This window comes from Coregonus clupeaformis, chromosome 11 (genome assembly GCF_020615455.1).
Source record: "Coregonus clupeaformis isolate EN_2021a chromosome 11, ASM2061545v1, whole genome shotgun sequence".
Classification (NCBI taxonomy): domain Eukaryota; kingdom Metazoa; phylum Chordata; class Actinopteri; order Salmoniformes; family Salmonidae; genus Coregonus; species Coregonus clupeaformis.
Window position 1 is genome coordinate 12,590,421 of NC_059202.1, and position 25,813 is coordinate 12,616,233.

Below are 25,813 nucleotides of genomic sequence, written 5' to 3' on the forward strand. Positions count from 1 at the left end.
TATAGACCCTTTGCTACGAGACTCGAAATTGAGCTCAGGTGCATCCTGTTTCCGTTGATCATCCTTGAGATGTTTCTACAACTTGATTGGAGTCCACCTATGGTAAATTCAATTGATTGGACATGATTTGGAAAGGCACACACCTGTCTATATAAGGTCCCAAGCCATAATTGGCGCCGGAGAAGATGGCTGCCGTTTTACAGCCCTCTAACCAATTGTACTATTATGTGTGCTTTTTTGCGTTATTTGTAATTTATTCTGTACATAATGTTTCTGCCACCGTCTCTTATTACCAAAAAGAGCTTCTGGATATCAGGACAGCGATTACTCACCTCGTATTGGACAAGATTTTTTCTTCATCGAGTCGGACGCAAAGGACATTCTACAGACACCCGACAAAGCCCAAATCCCTGTCATTTGCATGAGAAAGAGATGGATATATCGTGGACGTAGGTCGGGGTGCCTTGTAAGGATCCGACGGTGAGCGATTAAACTGCCTCTTCCATCAATCCTATTAGCCAATGTTCAATCATTTGAAAATAAATTGGACGACCTAAGATTTAGGTTATCATACCAACAGGACATTAAAAACTGCAATATGTTATGTTTCACCATGTCGTGGCTGAATGACGACATGGATAACATACAGCTGGCGGGATATACACTACATCGGCAGGACAGAACGGCTGACTCCGGTAAGACAAGGGGTGGCGGTCTGTGTATATTTGTAAACAACAGCTGGTGCATAAAATCTAATACTAAGGAAGTCTCTAGGTTATGCACGCCTGAGGTAGAGTATCTCATGATAAGCTGTAGACCACACTATTTACCAAGAGAGTTTTCATCTATATTTTTCGTAGCTGTCTATTTAACACCACAGACCGATGCTGGTACTAAGATTGCACTCAATGAGCTGTATAAGGCCATAAGTAAACAGGAAAACTCTCATCCAGAGGCAGCCCTTCTAGTGGCCGGGGACTTTAATGCAGGGAAACTTAAATCCGTTCTACCTCATTTCTACCAGCATGTTAAATGTGCAACCAGAGGGAAAAAAACTCTAGACCACCTTTACTCCACAAACAGAGACGCATACAAAGCTCTCCCTCGCCCTCCATTTGGCAAAACTGACCATAACTCTATCCTCCTGATTACTGCTTATAAGCAAAAACTAAAGCAGGAAGCACCAGTGACTCGGTTAATAAGGAAGTGGTCAGATGACGCAGATGCTAAGCTACAGGACTGTTTTGCTAGCACAGACTGGAATATGATCCGGGATTCTTCCGATAGCATTGAGGAGTACACCACATCAGTCACTGGCTTCATCGATAAGTGCATCGATGACATTGTCCCCACAGTGACCGTACGTACATACCCCAACCAGAAGCCATGGATTACAGGCAACATCCGCACTGAGCTAAAGGATAGAGTTGCCGCTTTCAAGGAGCGGGACGCTAACCCAGACGCCTATAACATTTACATTTACCAGACGCTCTTATCCAGAGCGACTTACATGAGCAATTAGGGTAAAGTGCCTTGCTCAAGGGCACATCGACAGATTTTTGACCTAGTCGGCTTGGGGATTAGAACCAGCGACCTTTTGGTTGCTGGCACAACGCTCTTAACCACTAAGCTACCTGCCGCCCACGTTACCGGAGTGCCAAGTCTCCCTATAAGAAATCCCGCTATGCACTTCGACAAACCATCAAACAGGCAAAGAGTCAATACAGGACTAAGATTGAATCGTACTACACCGGCTCCGACGCTCGTTGGATGTGGCAGGGCTTGAAAACTATTACAGACTACAAAGGGAAGCACAGCCGCGAGCTGCCCAGTGACACAAGCCTACCAGACGAGCTAAATCACTTCACTGCTCGCTTCGAGGCAAGCAACCCTGAAGCATGCATGAGAGCATCAGCTGTTCTGGATGACTATGTGATCACGCTCTCCGTAGCCGATGTGAGTAAGACTTTTAAGCAGGTCAACATTCACAAGGCCGCAGGGCCAGACGGATTACCAGGACGTGTACTCCGAGCATGCGCTGACCAACTGGCAAGTGTCTTCACTGACATTTTCAAAATGGTAGTCTGTAATACCAACATGTTTCAAGCAGACCACCATACTCCCTGTGCCCAAGAACACTAAGATTACCTGCCTAAATGACTACCGACCCGTAGCACTCACGTCTGTAGCCATGAAGTGCTTTGAAAGGCTGGTCATGGCTCACATCAACACCATTATACCAGAAACCCTAGACCCACTCCAATTTGCATACCGCCCCAACAGATCCACAGATGATGCAATCTCCATTGCACTCCACACTGCCCTTTCCCACCTGGACAAGAGGAACACCTACGTGAGAAAGCTATTCATTGACTACAGCTCAGCGTTCAACACCATAGTGCCCTCAAAGCTCATCACTAAACTAAGGACCCTGGGACTAAACACCTCCCTCTGCAACTGGATCCTAGACTTCCTGAGGGGCCGCCCCCAGGTAGTAAGGGTAGGTAACAACAGATCTGCCACGCTGATCCTCAACATGGGGGGCCCTCAGGGGTGCGTGCTCAGTGTCCTCCTGTACTCCTTGTTCACCCATGACTGCATGGCCAGGCACGACTCCAACACCATCATTAAGTTTGCCGACGACACAACAGTGGTAGGCCTTATCACCGACAACGGTGAGACAGCCTATAAGGAGGAGGTCAGAGACCTGACTGTGTGGTGCCAGGATAACAACCTCTCCCTCAACGTGATCAAGACAAAGAAGTTGATTGTGGACTACAGGGGGAAAAAAAGAGGACTGAGCATGCCCCCATTCTCATCGATGGGGCTGTAGTGGAACAGGTTGAGAGCTTCAAGTTCCTTGGTGTCCACATCACCAACAAACTAACATGGTCCAAACACACCAAGACAGTCGTGAAGAGGGCACGACAAAGCCTATTGCCCTGCAGGAGACTGAAAAGATTTGGCATGGGTCCTCAGATCCTCAAAAAGTTATACAGCTGCACCATCGAGAGCATCCTGACTGGTTGCATCATCGCCTGGTATGGCAACTGCTCGGCCTCCGACCGCAAGGCACTACAGAGGGTTGTGCGTATGGCCCAGTACATCACTGGGGCCAAGCTTCCTGCCATCCAGGACCTCTATGCTAGGCGTGTCAGAGGAAGGCTCTAAAAATTGTCAAAGACTCCAGCCACCCTAGTCATAGACTGTTCTCTCTGCTACCGCACGGCAAGCGGTACCGGAGTGCCAAGTCTAGGTCCAAAAGGCTTCTTAACAGCTTCTACCCCCAAGCCATAAGACTCCTGAACAGCTAATCATGACTACCCAGACTATTTGCATTGCCCCCCCACCACAACCCAACCACCTCTTTTACGCTGCTGCTACTCTATTTATTTCCTATGCATAGTCACTTTAACGCTACCCACATGTACATATTACCTCAATTACCTCGACTAACCGGTGCCCCCGTACATAGACTCTGTACCGGTACCCCCTGTATATAGCCTCCCTCCTGTTATTTTATTTTACTGCTGCTCTTTAATGATTTGCTATTTGTATTTTTTACTTATCTATTTTTTACTTAACACTTTTTTTTATTTTCTTAAAATCGCATTGTTGGTTAAGGGCTTGTAAGTAAGCATTTCACTGTCAGGTCTACACCTCTTGTATTCGGCACGTGGCAAATCAAATTTGATTTGATTTGATGAGGTCGAAGGAATTGTCCGTAGATCTCCGAGACAGGATTGTGTCGAGGCACAGATCTGGGGAATAGAACCAAAAACCTTCTGCAGCATTGAAGGTCCCCAAGAACACAGTGGCCTCCATCAATCTTAAATGGAAGAAGTTTGGAACCACCAAGACTCTTCCTAGAGCTGGCCGCCCGGCCAAAATGAGCAATCGGGGGAGAAGGGCCTTGGTCAGGGAGGTGACCAAGAACCCGATGGTCACTCTGACAGAGCTCCAGAGTTCCTCTGTGGAGATGGGAGAACCTTCCAGAAAGACAACCATCTCTTTAGCACTCCACCAATCAGGCCTTTATGGTAGAGTGGCCAGACGGAAGCAACCCCTCAGTAAAAGGCACATGACAGCCCGCTTGGAGTTTGCCAAAAGGCACCTAAAGGACTCTCAGACCATGAGAAACAAGATTCTCTGGTCTGATGAAACCAAGATAGAACTCTTTGGCCTGAATGCCAAACGTTACATCTGGAGGAAACCTGGCACCATCCCTATGGTGAAGCATGGTGGTGGCAGCATCATGCTGTGGGGATGTTTTTCAGCGGCAGGGACTGGGAGACTAGTCAGGATTGAGGGAAAGATGAACGGATTAAAGTACAGAGAGATCCTTGATGAAAACCTGTTCCAGAGTGCTCAGGACCTCAGAGTGGGGCGAAGGTTCACCTTCCAACAGGACAACGACCTTAAGCACACAGCCAAGACAATGCAGGAGTGGCTTCAGGACAAGTCTCTGAATGTCCTTGAGTGGCCCAGCCAGAGTCCGGACTTGAACCCGATCTAAAATCTCTGGAGACCTGAAAATAGCTGTTCAGCGACGCTTCCCATCCAACCTGACAGAGCTTGAGAGGATCTGCAGAGAAGAATGGGAGAAACTCCCCAAATACAGGTGTGCCAAGCTTGTAGCGTTTTTTTTTCTTCTTTCATAAAAACCTGTTTTTGTTTTGTCATTATGGGGTATTGTGTGTAAATTGATGAGGGAAAAAAACAATTGAATCCATTTTAGAACAAGGCTGTAACGCAACCAAATGTGGAAAAAGTCAAGGGGTCTGAATACTTTCCGAATGCACTGTAAGTATAAGCATTAAGTATTACAGAGTAGTAGCTGAATCATACGTGTTCAGTAGTCAGTCACTCTGTGCTGGATTTAGTTATTCTGTTACTGGGCGGGGAGAGGGAAGTTAAGGAAAAGTCTGTGAACTAAAGGTCTGGAAGTGGTGCAGTTTTGGAAAGCTTTGGGACTAGAGCTATGTAGTAAAATGAGAATAAAGCGAACTTGGCTACAAAATATCTCTGTGTGTTTGAAGTGCCAGAGTGTGTTTCTGATTTTCAGAACTTAACTAGAAACACATTTCACTCCCACACTCACTAACGGGCTGATGAGTGGAGCTCACACACACACACACACACACACACACACACACACACACACACACACACACACACACACACACACACACACACACACACACACACACACAAACACAAACACACACACACAGTCTTGTATAACTAACCTTGTGGGGACACACAATTCAGTCCCATACAAAATCCTATTTTCCCTAACCCCTAACCCTAGCCAATACCCTCACCCTAACCCTAACCTTAACGCTAACATTAACCTTAACCCGAAAACCTATCCTTAACCTTAACCCTAACCCTAAAGCTAACCCTAACTCCTAACCCTAAAACTAACCCTAGCTCCTAACCCTAACCCTAAACCTAATTTTAACCCTAATTTTAACCTTAACCCTAAACACTGTAGAAATAGCATTTGTCCCCAGTTGGTCACATTTTTGTTAGTTTACTATTCTTGTGGGGACTTCTGGTCCCCACAAGTATAGTTATACACATCTACACACACGCAGGCACGCACACATACACACATTTACACACAGTGACACACACACACATATGTGTTCGCAGAGACACATGCAAATGTGCTAGAAGTGCTAGAAGACAGGTCAGACACACACATACACCCACACATACACAAACACTTGCACAAACAAAACAGATCTCTCCCACCGTTTTTCTAGACATTCCTGGCTGCTCTGTGACCCTCCCTGCGACGTCTCACACAAAACACATGGAACCAAATAGGTTCCAGAGCCAGAGCTGATGCAGTCTTTCACAAAGGGAGAGGTGCTTTAGTCTTCCAGTGCACAGTGAGAAACTCACACACACACTCTGACACACACATAGACCTACACATTAATGTGTGTGTGTGTGTGTGGTGTGTGCGCGTGCGTGTGTGCGTGCGTGTGTGTAGTCTACCGCAGTGCAGAATCAGGGTTAAAGAATCTCCATCTTGCTTTAATTAACTGTTTATATCACATTCCACCAATATAACTTACCTCTAACCCAGACCCCTAACACACCTCCTCCCCCACTAACACCAACCCACCACCACTACCCCACCTCTACCCTACAACTCACCATATCCCCATTACTTTTACTGTTATTCTCACCATGTTTCTTGTTGTCACACAGTTGTCTGATGTTTTTCTACCCCCTCATCCCTCGTTCTCTCTCTCCCTCTCTTCATTTCCATCCATTACAATAGGTCCAGTGCATCATGGGTTCCTCCAGTTCAAACATTCAGTTGCTTCCTCTCCTCCTTCCCTACCCCTTAACCTCTAATGTTTCTTATTTCCCCCTGTCCCTAACTCTTTTCCTGTCTTCCCTCTTCTCCTCCCTCCCTCCCTCCCTACCTCCCTCCCTCCCTCTTCTCCTCCCTCCTCATCTGGAGAAGTTGGAAAGGCTAGTTTCCGGTGTCTGGAACAGGCCCAAAATACCCAGAAACACAGAGACCTAACAGAAAAAGGATACACTTCTTTCCTTTCTCTTGTCCTCTACAGTACAACGCTGAACCATAGTTACCATATTCTGCTAACTGAAATCTGGGGTTTTAATGAACCATGTTGACGCCAAAGGTTTGAATGAGACAATGTTATTCTAGTGAGGATGCTCTTTATAATGTTACTAAGGCCTCCTGTAGCTCAGTTGGTAGAGCATGGCGCTTGCATTGCCAGGGTTGTGGGTTCGATTCCCACGGGGGGCCAGTATGAAAAATTTATCCACTCACTAACTGTAAGTCGCTCTGGATAAGAGCGTCTGCTAAATGACTAAAATGTACTATCATGGTGACAACATGAAGGTTAAAGTTATTTGACACAGACACCATTAAAACCAGTGGGTAACTAAGACAGTCTGACACCAAGGCATAGATCATGTTATTACAGACCTATAGTCACTCAGGTTCAACCATCCTATATGATAGCTGTGTCTCTATGGGGACAGCTGTATGGTATAGCCATGGTCTAGTGTGTCATCTGGGTAAGCAAGAAGAAAGTTGCACATACTACGGTTCCAATTGTCATGCCACCAGCATATGACAAGGCCACCCACTGGCAGATCAGTGGACACACAGACATGGACAAAATAGTCAATAATATTAGGCCTATGTGCATTTTATTCAAATGTATTTTCTGAGACCTATACCTTATATACTGAATAACTGTAAAGCTGATTAATGCAGTAGTTCTGACAGTTTCTCCAACTGTAGCTTAGAGTGAACACGGTGGCCAATTTAGGTCATTCAGAATGAGATGCAGTTCAACGGCTGGAGTTTGAACTGCAAGGCAGCATCTATAGCCAAACCAAACTGAAGAGTTAGCTAGGAGAACTGTTTTAAAAACAAGCAAGAAAAGAGGCAGAAGTGAGTGAGGGGGGGGGGGTTCATTTCTGATTGTTTATTTCACTTTTGTTTATTATCCACTTCACTTGCTTTGGCAATGCAAACATATGTTTCCCATGTCAATACAGCCCTTTGAAATGAAATTGAATTGAGAGTGAGACAAACAAACAAAAACAAAAACAAAACAAAAGCAAAGTCTTCTCAAGCTTTGTTGATTTAAAAAAAGCTTTTGACTCAATTTGGCATGAGGGCCCGCTGTATAAAGCGATGGAAAGTGGTGTTGGGGATATTATAAAATCAATGTACACAAACAATAGGTGTGCGGTTAAAATTGGCAATAAACACACATATCCTTCCCTCTGGGCCGGGGGGTGAGACAGGGATGCAGCTTGAGCACTACCCTCTTTAACATTTCAAATGAATTGGCGAGGGCCACTAGAACAGTCTGCAGCACCCAGCTTCACCCTACTAAACTCTGAAATCAAATGTTTATTGTTTGCAGATGATCTGGTGCTTCTGTCTACAACCAATGTGGCCGACAAAGGCACCTAGATCTTCTGCATAGATTCTGTCAGACTTGGGCTCTGACAGTGAATCTCAGTAAGCCAGAAATAATTGTGTTCCAAAAAAGGTTCAGATGCCAGGACCATGAACATTAATTCTATCTAGACACCGTTTCCCTAGAGCACACAATGAGTTACACATACCTCGGCCTAAACATCAGCACCACAGGTAACTTCCACAAGGCTGTGAATGATCTGAGAGACAAGGCAAGAAGGCCTTCTACGCCATCAAAAGGAACATAACATTTGACATCCCAATTAGGATCTTGCTAAAAATACTCCAATCAGTTATATAACCCATTGCCCTCTATGGTTGTGAGGTCTGGGGTCCACTTACCAACCAAGAATTCACAAAATGTGACAAACACCCAATTGAGGCTCTGCATGGAGAATTCTACAAAATATATCCACAGAGTACAACGCAAAACCTTAAATAATGCATTCAGAGCAGAATTAGGACTATACCCACTAATTATCCTCAGAGTACAGTGCAAAACCCAAAATAATGCATTCAAAGCAGAGTAGGACTATACCCACTAAAATATATTTTAAATTCTACAACCACCTAAAGGAAAGCAATGGCCAAACCTTCCATCATCTACGGAGAGATGAACCTAGCGAAGACTTCACTCAGCCAGCTGGTTCTGGGGCTCTGTTCACAAATACCAACAGACCCCACAGAGCCCCAGGACAGCAACACAATGAAACCCAACCAAATTATGAGAAAACAAAAAGAGAACTACTTTACACATGGGAAAGAATCAACCCAAAAAACTAAGCAAATTAAAATGATACCTTGCCCTAAACAGAGAGTACACAGTGGCAGAATACCTGACCACTGTGGCTGAACCAAAACTAAGAAAAGCCTTGGCTATGTACAGACTCAGTGAGCCTTGCTGTTGAGAGAGGTCGCCATAGGCAGACGTGGATCTCATGAGAAGACAGGATATGTGGCCACTGCACACAAAATGAGGTGGAAACCGAGCTGCACTTTCTAACCTCCTGCCAAACGTACAGCCATATAAAATACACATATTTCCCTCAAATTACACAAACCCACAAAGAATTCAAACACAAATCAAATATATACACATTCCCGTATCTGTTAGGCGAAATACCACAGTGTGCAATCCCAGCTGCAAAATGTGTGACCTGCTGCCTATTTATTTCCACTATTTGCACATTCTATTATTTGCACATTGTCACAACACATAGCTTATGTAACATTTTAAATGATATTTAAAAAATGTAAACAGCTAATAATATCATATTTTAAACGTTGTTGTTCTCTTGAAACGTTTTGTGCATGTAATGTTTACTGTTAATGTCTGATTGTTTTTGTCTTTGTTTTGTTTAATTTGCTTTGTTGATTTTGGATATTGTTGTTTTTTGTGTGTTTTTTCCCCACTTGCTTTGGCAATGTAAACACATGTTTCCCATGACAATAAATCCCTTTGAATTGAGAGAGAGAGAGAGGAGAGAGAGAGAGAGAGAGAGAGAGAGAGAGAGACATATGTTTCCCATGCCAATAAAGCCCTTAAATTGAATTGAATTGAATCAAATCAAATCAAATGTTATTTGAATTGAGAGAGAGAGAAAGAGAGAGAGACCTTTCTCAGATTAATTTTGGCTCCTGGTGTGCAGATCCAGATGTCTGTATGTACGTCGTTCCTCGGCGGTTCCTAGTAGGCTACACACACACACACACACACACACACAGCCGTCTGCAGTTTCTTATGACTGAGAGCTGCAGAAAGAAAATTCCCCCTTTACTCTCTCCCCGCCCCACTCCCAGCCTCCATTATTATCATGTTTTCGAACGAGCAGCGTTGATGACAGAACAGGCTAGAGGGAGAGGAAATAAAAGCACATAGTGTGGATTAATTGACTTTGGGATGATTTGATACCGTCGGTCGCCTCTGTCTTTCGTATTTGGTACAGTCTCCCTCTCTGCATGTTCATAGCGTTGGTGTTTCTGTTGGGCGCCGGCGTCGCCGGGGAAGGGGGTCGGATGGTCTGAATAGCCGGGAAAGCCCTCTGTTTCGGTGGGAGGATGAGCCATTGAACGGTGCAGCGCTGCTGGTTGGAAGCGGGCCAGTGTCGCTGTGCTGTGTGTGGGAGAGAGCTCGTTCAGAAGGAGATGGGATGTCTTGGCTCCGTTGTCAGCCCGGTTTAACGGAAAACGGGGGATAGGGTTGCAACGCTTCTCCTGTGTGAGTCGCACCGGTCACTATTGCATGGATGCTGATGGCGTTCTAGGCCGGGGAACAACGATTTTACCAACTGGATTTAATGCATCGTTTATTGGGGTTATTTCGGGCTCGACTAATCTAAAAGTGCGTGTAGAATCTTCCAAAGGTAAATGTGGATCTTCGTATTTTTGCTGTTGGCCATATCAAAAACGTCGGCCGCTTTCATTATGCGACCGTGTGTGTGTGTGTGTGTGTGTGTGTGTGTGTGTGTGTGTGTGAATATGTAACATGGCCCATTTGTAGTCTATCCCGAAATGCGGATTTGTGTTTTGAATATATCGCTGGGTAGGCTACAACCGAATAGCCTAGCTAAAATAGAAATAGCATGGCTAGCCAACTATCAGCAAACCAGCAATAATTTATCCCCGGTCTACGGATGTGACTGACTAGAGGCAGCTCTCCTATGTAGCCTACCAGGGGATGCATTCAAACTTGCCTTGTAATGGGTCAAAAATGTCGGCGAGTGAATCATTCTGATTGTGTAGAGCTAGGCTACAGCTTGTGTGCGGATTCGAACTCACAATGATGCCTCAGTCTCTGGACTAGCATCGTGTCTATTTCAACCATGTGAATAGGGAATATTTTGTGATGTGTTATTACAGTGTTATTGTGCGCGTGTAAGGACATAGCCTGGATGCATACCAAGTTGCAGAGATCGTGTTTCCAGTTTAGGGCCACAATGATACAATGTTTCAAGAACTGTGCATCAACTCGTGCTTTAGCCTAATAATGTTACAACGTAAGATTTCAAACCTGTCAGCTACATTCACAGATGGTGGATAGTTACTAGACAGCCCATGCCTATGTAGATTGGAGAGTAAATTATGGAAATATCAGGTTCTAAACATTGGTCTTGTGTTCCTTGTAGATTTGATGTGACTGCTGTCTCATGATGCTTCAGTGCAGTGAATGTAAGGTGATCTGGTGAGATTGATAGTCTAGTCTACGAATTAGCTAACATTTACATTTTAGTCATTTAACAGACGCTCTTATCCAGAGCGATTTACAGTAGTGAGTGCATACATTTTTCATACTTTTTCGTACTAACAAGTTTAAATGTCTAGAAATCAATTTTTGGTAACATTCACACCCATTCAGTGAAGCAAGTGTCAAAACTTTGTCACATGTTGTAGCCTTCAATTCTCAGTGAATAGTTTTTTTTAATATCATTGAATATTGTGTAGAGTTAGTGTACTTGTCCACCTTGGATTGGGTTACCTAAACAGCTAGCCCTAAGCCAGTGATTTGTAACCATGCCTGTTATTGTGGTGTTCTTCTCCCTTAGTGCCTCAAAGCTTCCTCATTCTCTGGTGTACTTTAGTATAACAGAGAGAGAATAGATGCTGCCTGTATATAGATAAGACAGTCAGCGTGCGGTGTGTGTATGCTGCAGCCTTAACTGTGTCTGCATTTCAGGTCTCGGTGGTCAGCAGATTTCTGGCCGGTGATCTCTATCATAATCTACCTCTGGTCCAAACAGGGAGATCTTGGACAGGCAGCATGGACTGACTGGTGTTAGGAAATCTTGGGAACACAGAGAAGTCATTTGGGGAGAATATTCACACACAGACCAGACTATAGCGTACTGGCAGCTCATTTACATCACGTTTACAATGGAGTCTGTGGGAGAACTAAACTCCAGGACCTGTGGAGTGCCCTATAGTGCTGCATAGTGCACATGTCACAGCAAGCTAAATGAGTGCAACACATAACAAAAGCCACAGACCACAGGTTGAGACACTGTATTTTTTATTTTTTTATTTTATTTCACCTTTATTTAACCAGGTAAGCCAGTTGAGAACAAGTTCTCATTTACAACTGCGACCTGGCCAAGATAAAGCAAAGTACTACAGGTACTAGAGAGGTATTTCTAATAGAGGTATTACTAGTAGGTAAACCTACCTAATAATAAGGTTATTCTGTTACTAGGCAGGTGGAGAATAGCACTAGAAGAGGTGGAGTTTGTGTGAGTGCAGGTGCAGCCACTTTAAACCTTAAACCACAGAGAGGGAGGGACAACTAAGCCCATCAAAGGAAGCTGGAGCCTGCAGACTAAAGGCACACACACACTGGCAGCAGCCTCAGGGCAGAGCTCAACTCACACAGGGGTGGGTGTTGGAACAGTGCTGGACTATTGCTCTCTTTCTCTCTCAATTCTATTCATTTATTGGCATGGGAAACAATTTAATGCAAAGGGCATTATTGGCATGGGAAACATATGTTTACATTGCCAAAGCAAATGGAATAGATAATAAACAATAGTGAAATAAACAAGGGAAACATTAGAGAACATTACACTCACAATTTTTTTTTTTTACATTTTAGTAGACACTCTTATCCAGAGCGACTTACAGTCAGTGAGTGCATACATTATTTAATTTTTTCATACTGGCCCCCCATGGGAAACGAACCCACAACCCTGGTGTTGCAAGCGCCATGCTCTACACGGGGCTGGTAAAGAATATAGATCTCTCTCTCTCTCTCTCTCTCTCTCTCTCTCTCTCTCTCTCTCTCTCTCTCTCTCTCTCTCTCTCTCTCTCTCTCTCTCTCTCTCTCTCTCTCTCTCTCTCTCTCTCTCTCTCTCTCTCTCTCTCTCTCTCTCTCTCTCTGTCTGTCACTGTCTCTCTATTTCTGTCCTCAGCCCGCTGCCAATTCTCACCTCCATCTTCTCACCCTACTACTATAGTGGACCACATGGTGAGGTTTACCCACTACCCACACAAAGTCACAGAAACCTGTGGTATAGTGATCCTATGTTATAAGAGGTGCACCAGCAGAGCTATTCCAGATGCCAGGGGGATGACTCAGGGTGTTTATCAATATGAGATGGCTGACTGTCCACCTGCCTTCTGCCCTCTCTCTCGCTCTCTCAATTCAAAGGGCTTTACCGGCATGGGAAACATATGTTTACATTGCCAAAGCAAGGGAAATAGATAATAAACAAAAGTGAAATAAACAGTAAACATTACACTCACAAAAGTTCCAAAGGAATAGAGACATTTCTGATGTCATATTATGACTATATACAGTGTTGTAACGATGTGCATCTCTCTCTCGCTGTCTCTGATAAACAATAGGGGTGGAAAAGGGTTCACACAGATAAAAGGAATTCACAAGCCTGCTACCTATCGAACAACTAATGACTTCACATGGCAGTACTACGCTATCTTCCAGTGTGTGTTTCAAGTTTTATTTGTCACATGCACAAGTATAGTGAAATGCTGTTTGTGTGTGTGTGTGTTTGCCCCGCCTTGACCCTGGTGTGTAGAGTCAGTATAACTGTATGTGCATATTATGTGTGAGTGAGCAAATGATGGAGTGAGTGTTTGTGTGTGTGTTGGAGTGACAGTGTGTGTGAGTGTGTAGGGCCCTGTGAGTGTTAGCTATTTATCAGTCGTATTGCTTGGGGATAGAAGCTGTTCAAGAGCCTGTTGGTGTCAATGGCTTTGACGATTTTCCGGGCCTTCTTTTCACTCCGCCTGATATAGAGGTCCTGGATGGCAGGGAGTTTGGCCCCATTGATGTACTGGGCTGTCCGCACAACCCTCTGTAGCGCCATGTGATCGAGGGCGGTGCTATTGCCATACCAAGCAGTAATGCAGGCAGTCAACATGCTCTCAATGTTACAATGTGTCCCGAGTGGCACAGTGGGCTAAGGCACTGCATCGCAGTGCTAACTGTGCCACTAGAGATCCTGGTTAGAGTCCAGGCTCTGTCGCAGCCGGCCGCGACCGGGAGACCCATGGGCGGTGCACAATTGGTCCAAGGTAGGGGAGGGTTTGGCCGTCAGGGATGTGGGTTCGTTTACCACGGGGGGCCAGTATAAAAAAAAAACATGTATGCATTCACTAACTGTAAGTCGCTCTGGATAAGAGCGTCTGCTAAATGACTAAAATGTAAATGTACAGCTGTAGAACCATTTGAGGGCCCATGCCAAACTTTTTCAACCTCCTGAGGGGGAAGCGGGAACCTTCTTCACGACTGTGTGCGTGTGTTTGGACCATTTGAAGTCTTTAGTGATTAAGACACCGATGAAGTTGAAGTTGTCTACTTGCTCCACTGCCGCCCCGTCGATGTGGATTGGGGCGTGCTCCCCCCCGTTTCTTAGTTTTGCTGACGTTGAGGGAGAGGTTGTTGTGCCGGCACCACACTGCCAGGTCACTGACCTCCTCCCTGTAGGCTGACTCATGTTTTGGAGATGGAATGATAGGAAGCACATTAAAAACACATTAGGACACATAACCCATATCACCCCTTGGGGTTCTTGTGCTTTTCTCTCTCCAAGTCTCTCCCCTCCTCCTTTCCCATTTCCTCCTCCACTCCCTTCCCCCTCCGCTCCCCCAGATGTGAGGATGTGGGTGGGGCCTGGAGTGTTTGTGTTCCTCAGGATCTCCTCTTCCTGTTACACTGCAAACACAGTCCACATGTGCTGAACACACACGCACACATGCAAGTACGCACACACATTCACACTCACACAACACAGGACCACACATTTGCTCAGTGCAGACTAGCAACTAGACTTGATGCAAAACTAGGTTCCAAATATGTTATATCAGTGTGAGATGGAAAGGGAGGTTTCTAGAGTTCCTTCCTCTCCAGGTGTGGATAGCTGTCTGCCTCTCTAGTGGGATGTTAAGTGTGTGTGCCTGTGTGTGTTTTTCTCTCAGTCTGATGTGTCCTTGCTACTCTTGTTCCACAGCTTCAATGTTTACACCAGAACTTGGTTGCGTAGTAATGACAGTTTTGGCCAACACACAGACACACCACCACACACACATACACACCAGACACACATTAGGAACACAAAGGATAATACAGTGGACGTGGAGGGAAAGAGAAGGAAAGCTCTGTCTGTCTAATGGTCTGATTGTCTCAAGCTGTTGGTGGACTTCCCCCTTTAGGAGAGGAATGTCAGATATGTCCAGCAGGAAGACACACACACACACACACACACAGGAAATGTAATCTGTTGGCCTATTGTGTGTTTTCAGCTCTGCTAACCTTGTTAAGTCTAAAATTAGATTAAACATTCTACAGCACTGTGTGTGTGTGTGCTCCATTGCTGAGAGCAAGAGTGAAGAACACATGCCCTTGTTCACATGTTCAGTTGTGATTTGTCATTTTTTGGGTATTAGTGCATTATTACTGTTCAATCCATATTGCAACGCTAGTGTTAAGAGGTTGGACTGACAAACACAAGGTCGCAGGTTCGAGGCCCACATGAGCTGCCCACTGAATTCATAGCAATATTAATCCCTTTCCTCTCTCTCCTTCTCTTTCTCAGATGACGGAGGGGCGGCGATGTCAGGTCCATCTCCTGGACGACAGGAAGCTGGAGCTCCTTGTACAGGTACATACACACCACAATCACACACACACACACATACTTAAGGTTGAGGGATAAGGAGACTGTGCGTGTGTGTGTGTGTGTGTGAGCTCTAACCTCAGGGGCTCAATTACTGCTGACTGGACAACACTGCTCCGTCTTCTGCTCACCTAATCCTTCCACACACACACAGCCACCCTCTCTCGTTAAGGAGTCCTGTCAGTCGGTCCGTCAGTGGGTCCGTCAGTCAGTCAGATGTGCAGCTCTGTCTGGCTGGCCTAATGATGTCCTAAACTGTGGGTCTCTCCTATTTGTCTTCTTAATTCCCCCACCTCCCCCTCCTTCTGCCCTCCCTTGTCACTACTCTCTCTGTAATGAGGAATGATTCTGACTAACAGTGTTTCTTCATAGCAGTCTCATCACAACAATGGAGGACCCTTCCCTCTCCCCTGTCCTAGTGTTACCTAACCCTCTTCAGTAACATTGACAATCTTGTCTGTTCATCATGAAATCTTACTGCTGAAAGGAGTAGACGATAGTTCTGGATGGACAGAAGGAGACAGGAGGTACAGGAGGTAGAGTAGAGGACAGAGATAGTACATTGAGGTGAGTAGAAAGTAGAAAATAGAGAGAGGAAGAGTAGAGGAAAGGAGATGATAGCTCTGCATGCAGTGTGATCTGATTACAATGGCAGAACTGATCCACCTCTCTCTCAGTCTGTCTCTAATAGACCTTCATTGTATAAGGGAGAATTTCTCTCTTGCTTATTCGCGTCCTTGCATTACTCTCCCTATCCTCACCTCCCACTCTTGCTATCCTCTCTCTCTCATTCTCACTCTCTCTCCCGCTTTCTCTAAGCCTCATATTTCTCCACATAGCTCGATCACATCATACCTTCATCCTCTATTTCTTCCATCCTCTCATCCCTTCATTCTCTCAGCCAGAAGGAGTGGAAACAGAGCAAGAAAGAAATAGATTTAATATGAAGGGAGAAGAGGAGAGGAGAAGAGAGGAAATAGGATAGACACACACACAGAGAGAAGGAACAGATACAGATTGTTCCCTGTTTATAATTATTTCAGCAAAGCAGGTCTCTCTCCCTTTTTCCCCTCGCTCCCTTTCTCTCTTTCTCGGGGGGCGGGTGTTCAGTAGGCCGTTGAGGGGTTAATGGGACCGTAGAGAATTCCCATGTTATTCCTTGTTTTCCTGTGAGCTGGATAGTGGTGAGGCTCTCCCCCTTTTAGGAAAAGGAAAGAGGGGAGGATTTTTGTAATGGCCCCATAGGGACCCTAAACCATCAGACTGCTCCAATATATCTCTACATGTGAACCACCACTGACAAGCCAGGTCTACCCTTACCTCTCACTCAGCCTTCCAGGGTGGAGGATGGTAAAGATTCTAAATAATTTTGACATTCATACTTGTCAGTAATTAAGATAAGTTGTGATGTTCTTCCTGTCTCAGCCCCAGTTGTGGCTCCAGTCCTCCTCTCCCTCACCCCATTCCCTCCTCACCTGTCCCACTCCTCCCTCCTCCCCCTCGGTCTCCCTGTCTCAGCCCCAGCTGCACTGTAGACTCTGTAATGACCTGTGGTGCTGATGATGATAACTATTAACACAGTGCTGTCTGTCTGGTCTGGGTGGTAAAAGACTGGAGTGGGGCTCTGGCTTAGAGGGGTGTGTATGTAGGTGTGTCTGATAGGTGCGTCACAGGGGTTGCTGCCTGTGCAGTGCTACAGTGGACCGACACTACACTTCCTGACTGAAGATGAGTTTTGGGTTGAACATCAGCTTATCTAAAAAGCTCACAGCATAGGCTACAGACACACAGAGACTGACGGAAAAAGATGAAGAGAGATGTAGGCTAGAGCTCAACAATGGCTTTTACTGCCACAGTGCTGCTGATGTGTGTAATATACCTCTGTAGCCTTTATTTAATGGCCGTCAGTCACACTGTCCATATCTGTATCCTGCTGTACCACTAAACATTATTACACTTCCACTAAATGTCTTCTCCGACTCTCACATCATCACACACACGCATGTACACACACACACAAACGCACTCACGCACACGCACCTCACACTAGGCTTACGCAGTATCCAGATTGTCATACCTTCATACCGACATTGTGCCATACTGGGATATTCGGTAATACCGGCACTGAACACAAGATGCGCTGTTTTCAAACCCCATTGAGGATCTGTAATCCGAAGGTTAGCAATACTAACAAGTACATGTAAATTCCCATAGAGAATGCTAACTAAATGCTAACGAGCGCATTGCGAACATTTTATAGTCTCTGACCTAAACTGTACAAGTATATAAGTAACTCAAAAATGGTACTCACTGTTTGCTGCATACACACAAAACAAATATTTGTCACGAATTCAGCCGAGGCTGCCCCTCCTCCTTGCTCGGGCAGGCTTCGGCGTTCGTCGTCACCGGAGTACTAGCTGCCACCGATCTATGTTTCTGTGTACCACTTGTTTTGTGTTGATTTCACACACCTGATTCCCATCACGTTAATTTGTTTCCCTATTTTACCCTCTGGTTTCCTCATGGTGTTGTGCGTGATTGTTCATTGTTTTGCGGTCTTTCTTGTGAGCTGGTATTTTTTTCCCTGCGTGGAAGATATGCTCTGTTACTTTTGTTTAGTAAAGTACGTCGTTTACTAAGTTCTGTGTCCTGCGCCTGACTCCGTCCTACAGCTACACACTGACGCATGACAGAATCACGCACCCCTAATGGAGTCAGCAGGCACATCCATTCCTCCAGGATCAGTGGAGGAACGCATCCAGCAGCACTCGACCATGCTACAGACTCTCGGCACAGCAATGGATCGAGTACTACAGTCGATGGAGCGATGGGAGAGAGGGGTTTTTCCAACACCTCCAAATCCCCCCACATCGCTGTCTACTCCTTCACCACCTGGATCCAGTGGGATTCGGCTCTCGCTCCCGAGGGCATATGACGGAACAGCTGCCGGGTGCCAGGGGTTTCTGCTCCAGGTGGAGCTTTACCTGGCAACCATCCACCCGGCTCCCTCGGGATACGAGAGCGTGTCCGCCCTCATCTCCTGTCTGTCGGGGAAAGCGCTCGAGTGGGCCAACGCCGAGTGGGGAGGTATAGACGTCGCATCGGTGCGCTATGAGGATTTCACCCGCCTCTTCCGGGCGGTATTTGATCATCCACCGGAGGGAAGAGCGGCGGGGGAATGGTTGTCCCACCTCAGACAGGGGAGGAGGAGCGCACAGGACTTCGCACTGGACTTCAGGACCTTGGCAGCCAGCGCGGGATGGAATGAGAGGGCCCTGATCGACCATTACAGATGCAGCCTACGGGAGGACGTTCGTCAAGAGCTGGCCTGCAGGGACACCACCCTCAACCTGGACCAGCTGGTGGACTTATCTATATGGCTGGATAACCTGTTGGCCACCCGCGGACGTCCAGATCAGGGTCCGTCCAGTCCATCTCCCAGCACTTCCGACCCTACACCGATGTAGCTCGGAGATGCTGATTTAAGGGTTACCGGAAGGGGGGCTGTTTCCTGCACCAACTGTGGCCGCAGAGGACACACTGCTGGTCGGTGCTGGAAAGGGTCCTCAGGGAGTCGAGGCAGCAGGCAGGGCACTGGTGGACCACCCCAGGTGAGTCGGCACCCGACTCACCCAGAGCTTCCTGTTGCGCACATGTGTGTTAATGTAGAATTTCCTGAGTTTTCCCCGCATTCCCAGCATAAGGCGCTCGTAGATTCAGGCGCAGCTGGGAATTTTATGGACCGTTTATTTGCTCATAGATTAGGGATCCCTATTGTGCCTGTTGATGTGCCCTTCCCTATCCATGCCTTAGATAGTCGCCCTTTAGGGTCAGGCCTGATTAGGGAGGTCACAGCTCCACTCTGGATGAAAACACAGGAGGATCATGAGGAGAGAATTAGTCTCTTCCTGATCGATTCTCCTGCGTTTCCAGTGGTGTTGGGGCTTCCCTGGTTAGCCACTCATGACCCCAATATTTCGTGGCAACAGAGGGCTCTCAAGGGATGGTCATGTCAGTGCTCGGGGAGGTGTGTAGGTGTTTCCGTAGGTGCAACGACGGTGGAGAGTCCAAACCAGGTCTCCACTATGCACATTCTCCCCGAATATGCCGATTTGTCTCTGGCCTTCTGTAAAAGGACGGCGACTCAATTACCACCCCATCGACAGGGGGATTGTGCAATACATCTCCGGGAGGGCGCTGCACTTCCTTGGAGTCACGTGTATCCTCTGTCACAGGAGGAAACGGCGGCTATGGAATCATATGTCTCCGAATCTCTGGGACAGGGATACATTCGGCCTTCCACTTCCCCTACTTCCTCGAGTTTCTTTTTTGTGAAGAAGAAGGATGGAGGGTTGTGCCCGTGCATTGACTATCGAGGTCTCAATCAGATAACTGTTAAGTACAGTTATCCACTACCGCTCATTGCAGTATGACGGAGTCATTGCATGGGGCATGCTTCTTCACCAAATTGGATTTCAGGAGCGCTTAGAATCTGGTGCGTATCCGGAAGGGGGATGAGTGGAAGACGGCATTTAGTGCCACCTCTGGGCACTATGAGTACCTCGTCATGCCGTACGGGTTGATGAATGCTCCCTCAGTCTTCCAATCCTTTGTCGATGAGATTTTCAGGGACCTGCACGGGCAGGGTGTAGTGGTGTATATAGATTATATTCTCATCTACTCGGCTACACGGGCCGAGCATGTGTCCCTGGTGCGCAGGGTGCTTGGTCGACTGTTGGAACATGACCTGTACATCAATGCTGAGAAATGTATGTTCTTTCAACAGTCCGTCTCCTTCTTAGGATACCGCCTGTCCGCGTCAGGGGTGGAGATGGAAAATGACCGCATTTCAGCCGTGTGTAATTGGCAGACTCCAACCACGGTAAAGGAAGTACAGAGATTCTTAGGGTTTGCCAACTACTACCGGAGGTTTATCCGGGGCTTTGGTCAAGTAGTGGCTCCCATTACCTCCTTGCTGAAGGGGGGACCGGTGCGCCTGCAGTGGTCACCTGAGGCGGACAGGGCTTTTGGTCACCTGAAGGCTCTGTTCACCTCGGCTCCCGTGCTGGCTCATCTGGATCCTTCCTTGGCATTCATAGTCGAGGTGGACGTGTCCGAGGCTGGGATAGGAGCTGTACTGTCTCAGCACTCGGGTACACCACCAAAGCTCCACCCCTGTGCTTTTTTTTCAAAGAAGCTCAGCCTGGCGGAGCGAAACTATGATGTGGGGGACAGGGAGCTGTTAGCTGTTGTTAAGGCTCTGAAGGCTTGGAGACATTGGCTTGAGGGGGCCAAACAACATTTTCTCATTTGGACTGACCACTGCAATCTGGAGTACATCCGGGCGGCGAGGAGTTTGAACCCTCGCCAGGCAAGGTGGGCCATGTTTTTCACACGTTTTGTTATCACCCTCTTGTACAGACCAGGTTCCCAGAATGCTAAGGCAGAAGCTCTGTCCCGACTGTATGACACAGAGGAGCGGTCCAGGGAGCCCACTCCCATACTTCCGGCTTCTTGTCTGGTGGCACCGGTGGTATGGGAGGTTGACGTGGACATCGAGCGGGCGTTACGCATGGAGCCTACTCCCCCCCAGTGTCCAGTGGGTCGTGTGTACGTTCCATCTGATGTCCGCGATCGATTGATCTATTGGGCTCATACGTCACCCTCTTCTGGTCATCCTGGCATCGGTCGGACAGTGCGCTGTCTTAGTGGGAAGTACTGGTGGCCTACTTTAACTAAGGACGTGAGGGTTTATGTTACCTCCTGCTCGGTGTGCGCCCAGTGCAAGGCACCTAGACACCTGCCCAGAGGGAAATTACAACCTCTACCCATTCCACTACGGCCATGGTCACACCTATCGGTGGATTTTGTTACGGACCTCCCCCCGTCACAGGGTAATACCACGATTTTAGTCGTTGTGGATCGGTTTTCTAAGTCCTGCCATCTCATTCCTTTGCCCGGTCTCCCTACGGCCCTACAGACTGCTGAGGCCCTGTTTACACACGTCTTCCGGCACTACGGGGTACCTGAGGATATAGTGTCTGATCGGGGTTCCCAGTTCACATCAAGGTTCTGGAGGGCGTTCATGGACCATCTGGGCGTCTCGATCAGTCTGACTTCAGGGTTTCACCCCGAGAGTAATGGGCAGGTGGAGAGAGTAAACCAGGATGTGGGTAGGTTTCTGAGGTCATATTGCCAGGACCGGCCGGGGGATTGGTCGGTGTACATCCCCTGGGCAGAGATGGCCCAAAACTCCCTCTGCCACTCCTCTACTGACCTGTCTCCATTTCAGTGTGTACTAGGTTATCAGCCGGTCCTGGCACCATGGCATCAGAGCCAGATCGAGGCACCTGCGGTGGATGAATGGTTTCGGCGCTCGGAGGAGACCTGGAACGCTGCCCATGTACGCCTGCAACGGGCTATCAGGCGACAGAAGGCGAGCGCCGACTGCCACCGCAGTGAGGCCCCGGTGTATGAACCGGGACACCGGGTCTGGCTCTCGACCCGAAACCTGCCCCTTCGCCTGCCCTGCCGGAAGCTGGGTCGGCGGTTTGTGGGGCCATTTAAAGTCCTGAGGAGATTGAACAAGGTATGTTATAGGTTACAGCTCCCTCCTGATTACCGTATTAACCCCTCGTTCCATGTGTCTCTCCTCAGGCCGGTGGTAGCTGGTCCGCTCCAGGAGTCTGAGGTGCGGGAGGTTCCTCCGCTCCCACTGGTCATTGAGGGGGCACCGGCGTACTCGGTCCGGGCCATCCTGGATTCGAGGCGTCGGGTGGAGGGCCTGCAGTATCTCGTGGAGTGGGAGGGGTACGGTCCGGAGGAACGGTGCTGGGTTCCTAGGAGGGACATCCTCGATCCCTCCCTGTTGAGGGATTTCCACCATCGTCATCCGACTCCTGGCCATCCCCGAGGCCGGTGTCGGCGCACGGCTGTAGCCGCGTGTCAAGGGGGGGTACTGTCACGAATTCAGCTGAGGCTGCCCCTCCTCCTTGCTCGGGCAGGCTTCGGTGTTCGTCGTCACCGGAGTACTAGCTGCCACCGATCTATGTTTCTGTGTTCCACTTGTTTTGTCTTGATTGCACACACCTGATTCCCATCACGTTAATTTGTTTCCCTATTTTACCCTCTGGTTTCCTCATGGTGTTGTGCATGATTGTTCATTGTTTTGCTGTCTTTCTTGTGAGCTGGTATTTTTCTTCCCTGCGTGGTAGATATGCTCTGTTACTTTTGTTTAGTAAAGTACGTTGTTTACTAAGTTCTGTATCCTGCGCCTGACTCCGTCCTACAGCTACACACTGACGCATGACAATATTAGACAGCAAGTCTTGTTCCAGGAAGGGATTTTCTGCTGTTACCAAGCGAAGCTTGATTTTGGAAGAAGCTAACCTCTTAGCTGTAAGGAGTACTGAGGATACGAAGAGGCAGGACGCAGACGCAGGAATCAACAATGTAAAGGTTTACTTAACACTGAGCAAGAGGACAACAAAGAGCGAGTACACGACAAGACACTAACAATCACACACAACACAACACTGAACAGTCCAGGGCTATATAGGGGTGGTGATGAGGTGCAGGTGCGGTGGAGGTGATTAGGGTGCATTGGGTTTCCATTTCGGTGTTGCCAAGGTGGTGCGCTCAGACCGGTGGCTCAGTAGACCGGCGAATCAGAGCGCTGGAGGGGAGCGACGGGAGTACAAGTGACATTAGCTAGTTAGCTAACTAGCTACTAAATTACACAAGGCTTTCACAACTGCAGAGGATTTAGCACATTTTAACTTAAAAGTTATATCTAGCTGGCAAACATTTAGTTGTGAATTCCATACTGTAACTAGATCACTGGGGACTACTGGTAAGCTTCATAACGTACAATTACAGTACTATGAAAAAGTATTTGCCCCCTTTCTAATTTTCTCTACTTTTGCATATTTGTGATACTGAATGTTATCAGATCTTCAACCAAAACCTAATATTAGATAAAGGGAACATAAGTGAACAAATAACACAACAATTACATATTTATTTCATTTATTTCATAAACAAAGTTATGCAACACCCAATTCCCCTGTGTGAAAAAGTAATTGCCCACTTACACTCAATAACTGGTTGTGCCACCTTTAGCTGCAATGACTCCAACCAAATGCTTCCTGTAGTTGTCTCACGTCGCTGTGGAGGAATTTTGGCCCACTCTTCCATGCAGAACTGCTTTAACTCAGTGACGTGTGGGTTTTCAAGCATGAACTGCTCGTTTCAAGTCCTGCCACAACATCTCAGTTGGAATTAGGTCTGGACTTTGACTAGGCCATTCCAAAACTTCCAATTAGTTGCTTTTTAGCAATTTTCATGTAGACTTGATTGTGTGTTTTGGATCATTGTCTTGCTGCATGACCCAGCTGCGCTTCAGCTTCAGCTCACAGACGGATGGTCTGACATTCTCCTGTAGAATTCTCTGATACAGAGCAGAATTCATGGTTCCTTCTATTAAGGCAAGTCGTCCAGGTCCTGAGGCAGCAAAGCATCCCCAAACCATCACACCACCACCACCATGCTTGACCTTTGGTATGATGTTCTTACTGTGGAATGCAGTGTTTGGTTTTCGCCAGGCATAATGGGACCCATCTCGTCCAAAAAGTTGACTCAAGTTTGCCAAAAAGCACCTGGATGATCATCAAGACTCTTGGAAGAACGTTCTATGGACAGATGATTCAAAAGTATAACTTTTTGGACGACATGGTTCCAGTAATGCCTGGCGAAAACCAAACTCTGCATTCCACAGTAAGAACATCATACCAAAGGTCAAGCATGGTGGTGGTGGTGTGATGGTTTGGGGATGCTTATGTTCCCTTTATCTAATATTAGGTTTTGGTTGAAGATCTGATAACTATCAGTATCACAAATATGCAAAAGTAGAGACAATTAGAAAGGGGGCAAATACTTTTTCATAGCACTGTATATGACTTAAAAAGTAGCTACAAATGTTCAAATGTATTAAACGTAAAATAAATACTTTCAATGGTATTGACAGGATTGAAAAAAACCATCCTGTGGCTTTTTCCAAATAGCCCGGTATACGGTACATACAGTTTACCGCCCAAGCCTACCTCACACACATGCCTTATCAGCTAATCATGCTTATCTTTATAGTGCTGCTGTTCATGATATCCTCAGTTCAGGAGAGGATGCTGCTACTGTTTTCTCTCTCTCTCTCTCTCTCCTCCCACTCTCTCTCTCTCTCCCACTCTCACTTCTCTCTCTCTCTCTCTCTCTCTCTCTCTCTCTCTCTCTCTCTCTCTCTCTCTAGCTTTAACTTTCTCATAGTTCCTCCATAACTGTGCTGTCTGTCTCTCCACATCTCCTGTGATTGGTTATTTATAGCCAGGAGGGTGTGGCCAGTCAAGTCTAATGACTATCGTTGGCGTGGCTACTGGTTAATGAGAAACTGTCTGAGACTGAACCAAAACACTCATTACTACAATTATACACTGTAGCACATTACAACACTACAGAGAGAGAGAGAGAGTTTATTTATTTACCCTCTCTTTCTCGCTCTCTCTCTCCCTCTCTTTCGTTCTCTCTCTCCCTCTCCAGAGTCTTTCTGTGTAGCGGTATCCTTGTGTAGGCGTAGCTCTTAGTGTATCTAGGTCAGTGTAGATGGTGGTGTGTGTGTGTGTTCATGGTTGAATGACATCACCACATTTACTTTAAATAGCTCACAGTAGTGGATCAGTGAGTAGATAGTAAAGGATTGGCCCAAGGGTTGAGAGTGTGAATAGTGGATTGTGTGTGTGCGCGCTTGTGCGTGCGTGTGAGTGAATATGCATATGTAAAAAAAAATTGCGAGCATGTATGTGTGTGCGTGCTTGCAGTGTGCTTGTGGTGGGTGTGGGTGTGATGCTGTGCTGTCAGTGAGTGTAGCCAGGCAGAGACACACCCATGCTTAACCCCAGGGTGGGGTTCTCTCTCTGAATATCACGTACACATGGCAGGACTATGTGTGTCACTCTCTTTTCTCTTTATATCCCTCTCCCTCTTGATCCTTTTCTGTCTTTCATTATTTCTTGTTCTCTCGCATGCTCTCTCATCCCTCACTCCCTCAATCCTTCTCCTTTTCTCTCTGTTTTTTTCTCTCTCTCTGTGTGACTTCCCCTTTCCTCTCTGCCTCTCTGTACAATGGTTAGTGTGCTGACAAGGTCTTAGC

General features: G+C 46.8%; 1 protein-coding gene across 13 annotated transcripts in view; it reads left to right on the plus strand.

Moving 5' to 3' along the window:
- Positions 1-25,813, plus strand: part of LOC121576587 (FERM domain-containing protein 4A-like) — a 242,235-nt gene that overhangs the window by 152,281 nt on the left and 64,141 nt on the right. For 12 of the 13 annotated variants that reach the window (XM_045223446.1, XM_045223448.1, XM_045223444.1 and 9 more), the window contains exon 2: positions 15,535-15,600. In XM_045223446.1, coding sequence (XP_045079381.1) covers positions 15,535-15,600 — 66 coding nt within the window. Of the gene's footprint in view, positions 1-10,003; positions 10,354-15,534; positions 15,601-25,813 lie in introns of those variants that run through there. The other variant, XM_045223450.1, reaches the window with a different exon arrangement.